The sequence below is a fragment of the Patiria miniata genome, unplaced genomic scaffold (assembly GCF_015706575.1).
Source record: "Patiria miniata isolate m_02_andy unplaced genomic scaffold, ASM1570657v1 HiC_scaffold_22, whole genome shotgun sequence".
NCBI classification, from domain to species: Eukaryota; Metazoa; Echinodermata; class Asteroidea; order Valvatida; family Asterinidae; genus Patiria; species Patiria miniata.
In genome coordinates this window covers 13,749,696-13,760,963 of record NW_024037061.1, presented here as the reverse complement: position 1 = coordinate 13,760,963, position 11,268 = coordinate 13,749,696, and the positions used below count along the sequence as shown (strand labels likewise).

The 11,268-nt window shown below is 44.1% G+C and overlaps 1 protein-coding gene across 5 annotated transcripts; it reads right to left on the bottom strand.

Annotated features, from left to right (window-relative positions):
• Nucleotides 1-1,095: 1,095 nt before the first annotated feature.
• On the bottom strand, nt 1,096-11,226 carry LOC119730447 (neuferricin-like). 5 transcript variants are annotated; one of them, XM_038203344.1, is made up of 4 exons: nt 11,047-11,226; nt 9,166-9,684; nt 2,907-3,093; nt 1,096-2,459 (listed from the first exon to the last, which is right to left on the bottom strand). In XM_038203344.1, exons 2-4 carry the CDS (start codon nt 9,650-9,652, stop codon nt 2,291-2,293), a joined length of 843 nt encoding a protein of 280 aa, XP_038059272.1. In that variant the 5' UTR covers nt 9,653-9,684; nt 11,047-11,226; the 3' UTR covers nt 1,096-2,290. The 5 variants fall into 5 exon arrangements, with proteins under 5 accessions (XP_038059272.1, XP_038059273.1, XP_038059270.1 ...); XM_038203345.1 differs by having other exon boundaries at nt 9,166-9,678; XM_038203342.1 differs by having other exon boundaries at nt 11,062-11,225.
• Nucleotides 11,227-11,268: the final 42 nt, after the last annotated feature.

Below are 11,268 nucleotides of genomic sequence, written 5' to 3'. Positions count from 1 at the left end.
GCAGTGTTGTAGTCGAGTCCATCACAAGTCCAGACACAAGTAACTGAATGAACAATGACAAACTTATCTCACTCAGCCTCAGTGAAGATAATTGCAACAAGTCCCACCGCCTTCAAATATACTTAGCGAAAGTAGATAGTAAGCAGCACAAGTTCCTTTTTTGAACTAGCAGGACAGTTCTTATCAGAACTAAATCTACTGAGCAAAAGTAGATACAACCACATGGTGTTACCGCAAACCGAAACTATATTGACAAAGGAGTGCTTTTGTCACAGTTCATTTGAATAGCTGGTGACTTGACTTGAGACTGAAGGACCTGCAATGGACTCGTGATGAACTTCCATGGACTAGTGGGGACTTGTGATAGACTCGACTACAACACTGGTTCCAAGAATGACTACAATATCCTCCAAAAGACAATACACATCCCTGCTTTTTCCCCAATGAATTACACAGCTGGCTGCAGTAACTGTTCACACACCCCACACCTGTTTATGCATCAATGAAACTTTTCTGAGAGTATTGTGGGAGCACATCAAAACATTCCCAGCTTAGTTGGTTTTGACTGCCTGCCTTGTTCATGCTGCAGCCATATTGGATTAAAAACCTTCAAATATGGTCCATGCAGGTACGCGATGATCACAAACATGCATGAAGCTCACCTGCACACACCACCTAAAGATTGTCATGTACAATGGCCCAAGCATTGTGCTAGCTATGAGCTCTGTGAACAAACAGAGAGGGCGCTTTCTTTTACCATGTTTGAGGGCTCAGTGGACAGGACACACCACGTGTGTGTACTCGGGGGCGCGCGTGTAGCACGAAATTTAAAGCACAAAGTTTAAAGCACAACTTATTTTACTGTGAATGTGCACAAAAGCCAAAGCGTCTTCGCATGAGTGTCAGGTGTTGTCGGCAATGCGTTCCAATGTCTCTCCCAGTGGTCTCAACCAACTCTCCCTTTGTTGCCGTTGTAGGGGTACTTGTGCACGGAGCCCGTTGCTCAGATAATCTGCCATGGGGCAGTTGCTCTGTACAATGGGCTCCGTTCACAAGTATCCCCTCACCGGCAAGGATGGGAGAGTTGGGATCGGGAGAGACATTCAAAAGCATCACCGACAAAGCCTGATGCTCATGAGATCGATGCCATGGCTTTGTGCACATTTAGAATAAAATCAGTCGTGTGTACTTTGCGCTATATGCGCGTGTGTCATGGAGCATCGCAAGCACAATTTTTTTTCTGTGCATGCTACGAGAAGATTTATTTTGTTCAGCCTGTGAAGGGATGGAAAGCCCAAGTTTGTTTTTCCAAAACATGGAAAAGCCTGATGAATGGGAGGTTTGCAGTAACATCATGTGAATGAAAGATATCTCTTAGTGAGTTGTGTGGTTCTGAGAAGAACCAGTTGGTTTAAATCGACGCTTTGAACAGTATGCCCTGCTCGTCATCAAGAGTGTCAGCCTGAATTGAAAACAGGCATCCTGATTATAAAGTGATCTTACCTCCCTCCTGAGCAAAAAAAAGCTACTTTCGGTAATCCTTATCTTTAGGACACCTCTATTTTTTTACTAGTTCTGTTCAAAACTTACTTTTGCAGATGACTGTCCAGTACCAAAGTGACTTTTGCAGGCTAAAGCAGTCTTTTTTCTTCATATAAATTCATGTTAGTTGTAATTTTGAAAGCATTTTCAAAGAAAATGTGACTTTCCTACCCTGTTTGACTCAGTTTTCTGTTCATCATCGACGTGTTTTCCCCCTCATTTTCCCTCATAAATCAAAGCCCTGCCAGCCTCTTTCCACAAAATTAAACCAGCTGATATTCAAGGCATCATACTGTTCAGATATAGGCCTTTCTTTTGTTTGTAAACATTGGCGCCATTTTGTATGGGCTGCCGTAAGCGCATAAATTGAAGCCGTGGTTGGCCCACATATTTTTCCAAAAAAAGTCCTCATTACGCCATCAACACATAGTAAAAAGGCATGTGTATGAATTATTTAATAGCTATTGTTGAAAATGCTGTATTTTCAAATGTCAAATAATATTTTGGTGATCTGTAATAACTCTTCTTCATTTTTGCAGTGTTGGACCTTCCATAGTTTTGCAGCCGTGGTTGGCAAAAATGCAGTTTGCCAATCAAGCGCAGAAAGGTCTATATGACAAGCAATATCAGAATGTCACTTTTGAGTGTCATTTAGTCAGTTGTTGGTGAGTCTTTTGTTGGTTAGTCAGTTGTTTGGTGAGTCTTTTTCACCTTGTATAGGAAAGGGGTCCTAAAAGTAAGGATTACCCTACTTTCTATCCATGTAACAAGACGCATCTTTCGGACCACAGCCATTAAAGAGTCTCATATGAGGGTTGTCAAGGTCTCGTTCCTGGACACAGACACAACGCCAATTGCTGGAGCCAGGAGTAAAGTACCGTCTTGGAACACCAGCCCATTTACGGACTATTCCACCACTGGGGACACAAAATATAAAACTTAAGTGAATAAGTGTGAAAATGGAGGATTTTAAAACCTACAGGTTCTTTGCCTTGTAAGGAAAGAGAAAGTTGAAATCAATAAATAAATAAGTTTAAAATGTATACATCAATGGGTTTGTTGAAAAATGAAAGACGCAAGTGCTTTTCTACACAAAAAACATTTGGAGAACCCATAAATTGTATGTGAATTAATCATTACTTACACGTTATATTTGGGAAATTTGTGGGGAAAGTTTTGCAAATAATTTGGCAATGTACAAATTGTACACTAGAGTACATTAAAGTATCAGGAAATGTCATTTTCATAAAAAAAAATTGAAAAACCCAAGAGGCTTAAGGAATTTGGAAGCCTGAACTGCGCTAGCCCAAAGTAGACCTGACAAGGACAGCTAAAAGTAATAAAATATTGAGAAACCTGATCACCTTTTATCCGAACACCATATTTTTGTGCCGTCTTTTTGAGTCCATGAGGAGTTGCAAGGGGGATACTTTCTATTAAACTCCGCCTCTTTTTCCTTTTCTTTCCTCCCCTCCTCCAAAACCAGCTCTGCTCTCTTGAATGCGTCTGTCGGGGCTCCTGAAGCATCATAGTGTCTTCCAATTAGTTTACCTTAAATTAAAAGTGAACAAAAGTAAAACTGCTGCAAACTGCTTACTGACTGGATGGACCTGAAATATATAAATCTTAAAATTAATGTGGCCTGACGTTGCGAACTTAGCAAGTTCTTCTTCAGAGGCTAAAACAGAAATGACAGAGGTACATACATTAACAAGGGGGTGCACACAAACATGCAGGGCTGAAAGAAGAAACACAAAAGGAGGATTAGGTGGGAAAGATGCAGGGGAGGGTGGATGAGAGAACAAAGAAACAAAGGAAGATGGCAAACCACAAGGGGTCTGGTGTAAACAGGGGAGGGACCAGAAAGGGGAAGGATCAAAGGTCACAGGGAGTGGGAACGGACAAAAGAGTGTGAGAGTGAAGGGATGATGGGGGGGGGGGACAGTATTGAGGTGGAAAGGGATGAAAGATGGGGGAAGATGTGTAAACACAAACAAGGAAGACCAGATGGATTATCTGTAACAGAGGACAATGGAGGAAGAAAAGGATTAATCATTTCCAAGTTGGATGTTGAGACCATGTGGTTGAATAGTTCGAAGACGATTCATCCACACCTTCTCTCTGCTGAGGCGAACTGACTCTTTGCGATGGCCAAGAGATTCAATGCCCTGCAAAATCATATCAGAAATGGAGTGGTTAGGCAGGTTGAAGTGATGACCAACAGGGGTGTCTAGTTTCTTGGTGTTGACCGTTGATCGATGGGCATAGAGACGCTTCTTGAGCGTATTCTTAGTCTCACCTACATACTGCACTCCACAGACCCTGCAAGAAATGAGATATATGACATTAGAGGTGTTACAAGTGATGTTACCAATGGTTCTGTGGGTAGTGACAGAAGAGTGGCCAGAAAAGGAGTCAGACTCCTGGATATGAATCTGGCAGACAACACATCTGGAACTGCACTTGAAAGTACCATGCTGGGTGGGAGGGGATGCATCTAAGGATGGGACTTCAGCTCGAACAATCAAGTCCCGTAGATTTCGAGGACGCCTGTAAGCCAATGTGGGGCCGTTGGGGATGGCACGGGCAAGGCGATCTGAAGTATGGAGGATATGATGATTGTCATTAGTGATTTTGCGGAGGGGAGGGAGATTGGGGTGAAACGTGGTAACCAAGGGAATCATGGGTTTGGCCATGGCATCAGGGGCCTTTCCCGTGAGAGCTAGATTTCTGGGGATAGATTTAGCTCTGGCAATGGCACGATGAACTTGGCGAGAGCTGTGGCCCCTGGCCACCAAGTTGTTCCTCAGTATCTGTGTATGGCGGGAGAAATCGGAATCATTAGAACAAATTCTTCTGAGTCTGAGTGCCTGGCTAAACGCTATGCCAGTTTTGCAGTGCCTGGGGTGACAGCTGGAGGAGTGGGGGTACTGGTGGGTGTCTGTGGGTTTGGAATACAGGTCAGTGGTTAGTGAGTTGCCTTGCTTGCGGACAGTGACATCCAGAAAGTGGGTTTGGTGAGCTGAGAACTCCGATGTGAATTTGATGGTTCTGTGGAAGGAATTGATGTGGTTAGTGAAGGCCAAGAGACTGTCCTCATCACTGGTCCAGATGAAGAAAACATCATCAATATATCTCCACCAGATCCAAGGGCGACATGGGGCTGAGGCAAGAATGCGTTCTTCGAGGTCACCCATGAAGAGGCAAGCCATCGACGGGGCCATGCGAGTGCCCATTGCAGTGCCGTGTACCTGTAGATAGTGTTCACCAAGGAAGGAAAAATTGTTCTTCGTTAGTATAAGTCTCATGAGGGTGCCAACATCACTGATGGGAGGAGTCGTGTGTCCTGCCTTGGCCAGAGCCAAGGAGCAAGCACGAACACCCTCCTCATGTGGGATGTTGGTGTACAGAGATGAGACGTCGAAAGTCCCAATGATGGCTGTGCTGGGAATCTGGTCCTTGATTCCTTCAAGCTTGCGTAGGAAGTCTGGGGTGTCGTGAATGTATGACGAAATCTGTGGGACAAGGGGTTTGAGAAAACTGTCAATGAACAGGGAGATGCGTTCCGTGGGTGAGCCATTACCGGAGATGATGGGTCTACCGGGGTTGCCAGCCTTGTGAATCTTGGGTAGAAGGTAAAATCTGGCAGTCCTACAATCACAGGGAGAAAGAAATTTGTGAGCTTTCTTCGACAACTGGTCACGTGATCGCATATCGTCAAGTACCTGTTGTATATCTTGACAGAAAGTGCCTGTGGGGTCAGAGTCAAGGCGGGTATAGTTAGTGCGGTTATCCAACTGGAGGTGGGCCTCATCAATGTACTGCTGACGATCCATGATGACCACAGCTGAACCTTTATCTGCTGGCTTGATGATGATGTCGGTGCGAGAGCGCAAGGAGTTGAGAGCCAGGCGCTCCTCTCTGGGGAGATTATCATGAGTCCTGTGGGGGAAGTTGTCCGGGTTAGTGACTTGGGAATTGATAACTTGAACGTATGTCTCTATGGCTGGCACACGATTCTTGGGGGGTACCCATGAACTCTTGACTCGAAAAGGCTCTGGCTCACACGGTTCACTGTCCAGGAAAAACTCACGCAGACGGATTCTACGGTAGTATTCCGTGAGATCTTGGCTGAGCTGAACCTGGTTCACAGAACGGGGAGCGGGACACACGACTCCTCCCATCAGTGATGTTGGCACCCTCATGAGACTTATACTAACGAAGAACAATTTTTCCTTCCTTGGTGAACACTATCTACAGGTACACGGCACTGCAATGGGCACTCGCATGGCCCCGTCGATGGCTTGCCTCTTCATGGGTGACCTCGAAGAACGCATTCTTGCCTCGGCCCCATGTCGCCCTTGGATCTGGTGGAGATATATTGATGATGTTTTCTTCATCTGGACCAGTGATGAGGACAGTCTCTTGGCCTTCACTAACCACATCAATTCCTTCCACAGAACCATCAAATTCACATCGGAGTTCTCAGCTCACCAAACCCACTTTCTGGATGTCACTGTCCGCAAGCAAGGCAACTCACTAACCACTGACCTGTATTCCAAACCCACAGACACCCACCAGTACCTCCACTCCTCCAGCTGTCACCCCAGGCACTGCAAAACTGGCATAGCGTTTAGCCAGGCACTCAGACTCAGAAGAATTTGTTCTAATGATTCCGATTTCTCCCGCCATACACAGATACTGAGGAACAACTTGGTGGCCAGGGGCCACAGCTCTCGCCAAGTTCATCGTGCCATTGCCAGAGCTAAATCTATCCCCAGAAATCTAGCTCTCACGGGAAAGGCCCCTGATGCCATGGCCAAACCCATGATTCCCTTGGTTACCACGTTTCACCCCAATCTCCCTCCCCTCCGCAAAATCACTAATGACAATCATCATATCCTCCATACTTCAGATCGCCTTGCCCGTGCCATCCCCAACGGCCCCACATTGGCTTACAGGCGTCCTCGAAATCTACGGGACTTGATTGTTCGAGCTGAAGTCCCATCCTTAGATGCATCCCCTCCCACCCAGCATGGTACTTTCAAGTGCAGTTCCAGATGTGTTGTCTGCCAGATTCATATCCAGGAGTCTGACTCCTTTTCTGGCCACTCTTCTGTCACTACCCACAGAACCATTGGTAACATCACTTGTAACACCTCTAATGTCATATATCTCATTTCTTGCAGGGTCTGTGGAGTGCAGTATGTAGGTGAGACTAAGAATACGCTCAAGAAGCGTTTCTATGCCCATCGATCAACGGTCAACACCAAGAAACTAGACACCCCTGTTGGTCATCACTTCAACCTGCCTAACCACTCCATTTCTGATATGATTTTGCAGGGCATTGAATCTCTTGGCCATCGCAAAGAGTCAGTTCGCCTCAGCAGAGAGAAGGTGTGGATGAATCGTCTTCGAACTATTCAACCACATGGTCTCAACATCCAACTTGGAAATGATTAATCCTTTTCTTCCTCCATTGTCCTCTGTTACAGATAATCCATCTGGTCTTCCTTGTTTGTGTTTACACATCTTCCCCCATCTTTCATCCCTTTCCACCTCAATACTGTCCCCCCCCCCCCATCATCCCTTCACTCTCACACTCTTTTGTCCGTTCCCACTCCCTGTGACCTTTGATCCTTCCCCTTTCTGGTCCCTCCCCTGTTTACACCAGACCCCTTGTGGTTTGCCATCTTCCTTTGTTTCTTTGTTCTCTCATCCACCCTCCCCTGCATCTTTCCCACCTAATCCTCCTTTTGTGTTTCTTCTTTCAGCCCTGCATGTTTGTGTGCACCCCCTTGTTAATGTATGTACCTCTGTCATTTCTGTTTTAGCCTCTGAAGAAGAACTTGCTAAGTTCGCAACGTCAGGCCACATTAATTTTAAGATTTAAATTAAAAGTATGAGACGAAAGTGAGTCAACAGGAGCGTTTCTGTGGAAGAATAATCAAAGTTTTGTGAGGGGAAAAAAGGCCACATCAGATGATTTTCTGTAATCATACAGTGTGTCCCCCCAAAAAAATGTCCCTCTGATTGACTGCTAAATTAATTCCAAAATCAAGTATTATTCTCAATTTAGTGTTCAGATTAAGAAAGCCCATTTAATTTTGTAACTTCTGTGAAAATTTCATTGGCCTCGCTTCATTGGTTTTGAATACACTGTCTATTATGTAACAGCAGTGCTTTTCAGCCCATTCCAAGTTTGCAGGTGGAAGGATATGCAGGAGGACAATAAAGGTTTACTAGCTGGACATTGAAGAACAAACCATAAGTGGAACACACACTGTGAAAGCAAACACGACCACAAAAACAAGAACACAGTTGTTGAAATAAAAGTGAAGCATGGAATAAGGTATGGTATGTCTGTAGCGTGAATTTCTTTTTATCAAACTTGGAATGGGCCGGAAAGCACTGCTGTTACATAAAAGCCTGTGCATTCGAAACCAATGAAGCGAGACCTTTGAAATTTTCACAGGAACTACAAAATTAAGTGGGCTTTCTAAATATGTAAACTTAATTGAGTATAAAACTTGATTTTGGTAATTATTCTGTGGTCTATGAGAGGGACATTTTTTTTGGGACACGCTGTATGTCAGCAGATTTTAATAGAGTAAGTCTCAAGTCACCACAGGTCCATCTCACATTATCCAGTCTCAATTCGGGCGATTCACAATGCAGTGCGCCACCAAGAGCTTACCACGGAGAGTTCATTTTTCCAAGTGCATTGTGGGAGATGGCCGACAAATTCACAGCGCGGGACATTTGAAATTGTTCGTTTTTCCGGTCAGTTAGTTTCGTAAGCGTATGAATCGAGTATTTGTTTGCCCCTATCTTTTCTTTTTATCAATATGGTGTTTTTTTGTATTAAAGGCGACAGAACGCTTTGCCCCAATCTATGACAAATTAGCTCAAGTTGTCTACTGACACTCATTCAAATGGGCCATGTTGTCGACCGTAAACTTGAAAAGTATACTCTCCATGGCAAAGTCTTGGTGGCGCACTGCATTGTGAATCTCCTGAATTAAGTTACATCTCCTGAATTAAGTCACAAGTGTGGTATTGTGACATTTTCGCTGTTCCATGTTTACCCCCAGTTCTTGTGACCTAACTTGTGGTGTGACTCGACTTGGGACTCACTTGTGATTGACTTTATTACAAATCTGTGGTACAGTTCATGCCGTATTTCAGCCATGTCTTAAAAGGCATTGTGAGCTGTGACTGCACACCAGGGCCCATTGGGCCAAATAAAAAAAATATGTTTAGCGTCCTGCCTTTTTGAAAAAAAGGACAGAGGAGGCCCTTTTTTTTCCCTCCAAAATGCCAAAATGGCTGCCCGATCGGGCTATTTTTCAAGATGGCCGCCAGCTTTTCTTTTTAAATGGCCAACACTTAGACTCAGGAAATGACATACCAGCTTTGTATGGGCCAAATTGATGTCACTGTTTAAAATTTATCATTTCTTTGTTAATATTTTTTTCCAAGAAAAAGAAAAGAAGGCGACCTCAAAAAGGAAGCGGGCGGGGACAATAACATGATTCCATAAACAAGGATCACATCTACTGCAAGACAACAGCCTAAGCACACAACACACTTGCTCCATTTGTTTTTAACAATTTCACTCACCAACCGGTACGTATTCCTTCTTGTAAAAGTTTACCCAAGTCTCCACTTCTATCATCTGCTGTGGACTTAGTCCTTCCACATCATCCACCAACCCTTCATCGTTAAACTCTCCAGTGACGAAAGCTCTCGTTGCATCACACCCAGCAAAGAACTCATACCCGCCTCCGGGCCCGTAGTGCCTGGCACCTTTCCCCACATCAAACACTTGGCCGAAGAGGGCGAGATAAAGACCCTTGCTCCCCTCTTTGCCATTGTACTGTGCCAATTCTTCCTTAGTCAGCAGTCGTTGGGGCTGTTCCACTTGCGGTGGCAGGGGTGCTTTGGCCTCTTCTTTGGATCCCTCCTGCTGGCCCGGTTCCTCTGAATGCCCAATCACATTATTCAGATTGCGGGTGATTGCTGCACTGATGTCCTCCCATTTATAGAACTCCAGCTGCCAAGCTATCACTGCAGTTATGACCACTGCAAGGGCAACTCGACCAAACATGGTTTTCAGATGTTTTTAGCCTTCACCTGCAACTTCAAAAACGTGAATACCAGGCAGTGATGTATAAAGTTCATTGATACCACTTTTGATTGCAAATTAAATGAGAAGAAACATTGAATATTTAAAAATAATCAACATATTATTATTTGAACAGCTGTCAAGTTCGAACATCAAAAATGTCAGATATTGGCCCCAGACTGTTGTACCACATACAATTAGGCCTACATCCTGATCTGCATACTCAGTTATTAACAATTTGAAACAGATAAAACTAAGAAAAAGAAGTCAACAAAGCTAAAGCCACCCCCCCCCCCCCCAGGTGCCCTAATTCTAGCAGGGATTGGAGTAATTGCAGAAAACCCCGCCACTCGGAAATACACCCCTAAAATCATCTGGCTACGCGGTTGGAATCGCTGGAAAAGAAGCAATTCAAGTCCAAACCAATTGTTGCCAGCTATGCGGACACTGAGTGGAGGTCCCGCCTTGAGAACTAATGCACCCCTCCAATTTTAATACGCTTTTGCACACCCCCTAGGGAGTGAGGGTTAAGGGGTTAACCATGCATACATTGGGTCGAAGTGTGTTGCAACGGGAAAAAATCGTATACCCGATCACCACTTACCTGCCGACAAACAAATACATTTTCACCTCACCTTGTGATTTCAACCAAGAGGAATCCAGGAAACAGCGGACATGCGAAAAAAAATTAGTAAAAATGTGTTTTTAGAGCACATTTTGGATGCACATGTAGTGCAGATATCCGAGTTGAAGCAGCCGGTCAAAACTGATTGAAGTGTCTGGAACAGCGGTACGTTATACGCATGACATCGACAACCATGACGTCGCATGAGACGGCCAATGATAGTGCAATACGTCATTATGAATATTTATTTTCTCATGAATATTTAGTTTATTTCAATGGCTAATTCAAATACGTCCAAAGATTGATCATTGCAACAGCGATCGTGCGCGGCCTAGCGGTTAAGAGTCTCGTGTATCAAGCAAGCGTCCGAGGTTTCAATCTTAATGAAGTAAGTGACTGATTGATAAATAGAAATTAAGGAAAGGAGAGGGTGAGAGTAGAGGAGGGAAAGTGGAGGGAATAACCATAATTTATTTTTCTTGGCATATGAAAAGATTAATTGAAAATTAATTGGAAAAAGTGGTGATCGAGTATGGATTTTTTTCCAACGATAAAATATATTATATAGGGCTGAGGTTATTAACTCCAGCTAGCCGAAACTGTATAATAACGCCCTCTATCGTCCGACTCCAATTTTAAGTTTCGTTAAAATACCGCACAAATGTCCTAGTTTCGCTGCCACAGAAGCACTGCCCTGTATAAGAAACAGTTATCTATATCCCTATACATGTATGCCTATATACCTACATACCCGAAAATCAAATACCTTTATTCCTGTCCATAAAACTTAAGACGTTTTTAAGGATGACAATATCTACCGTGCTAACAGATCGCACTTGTGCACAGATCAACTTCGCCTAAGGGCGCGGCCATGACAGGCTCTTCAGGACCCTTTTTAAATGTGGGTTAATGAGTAGCCCAATTTTAAGATTTGAGGCAGGAAAATGTCCTTTATAAATATATTGATGTCGTT

What these genes read in the sequence shown, in the direction of transcription:
- LOC119730447 (XM_038203344.1), bottom strand. Translation starts at nt 9,652, where the DNA reads ATGTTTGGTCGAGTTGCCCTTGCAGTGGTCATAACTGCAGTGATAGCT. An exon ending in GAAGGAATACGTACCGGTTG is followed by an intron (nt 3,094 to 9,165) that starts GTGAGTGAAATT and finishes TTTTAATTTAAG; the next exon opens with GTAAACTAATTGGAAGACAC. An exon ending in ATATGGTGTTCGGATAAAAG is followed by an intron (nt 2,460 to 2,906) that starts GTGATCAGGTTT and finishes TTGTGTCCCCAG; the next exon opens with TGGTGGAATAGTCCGTAAAT.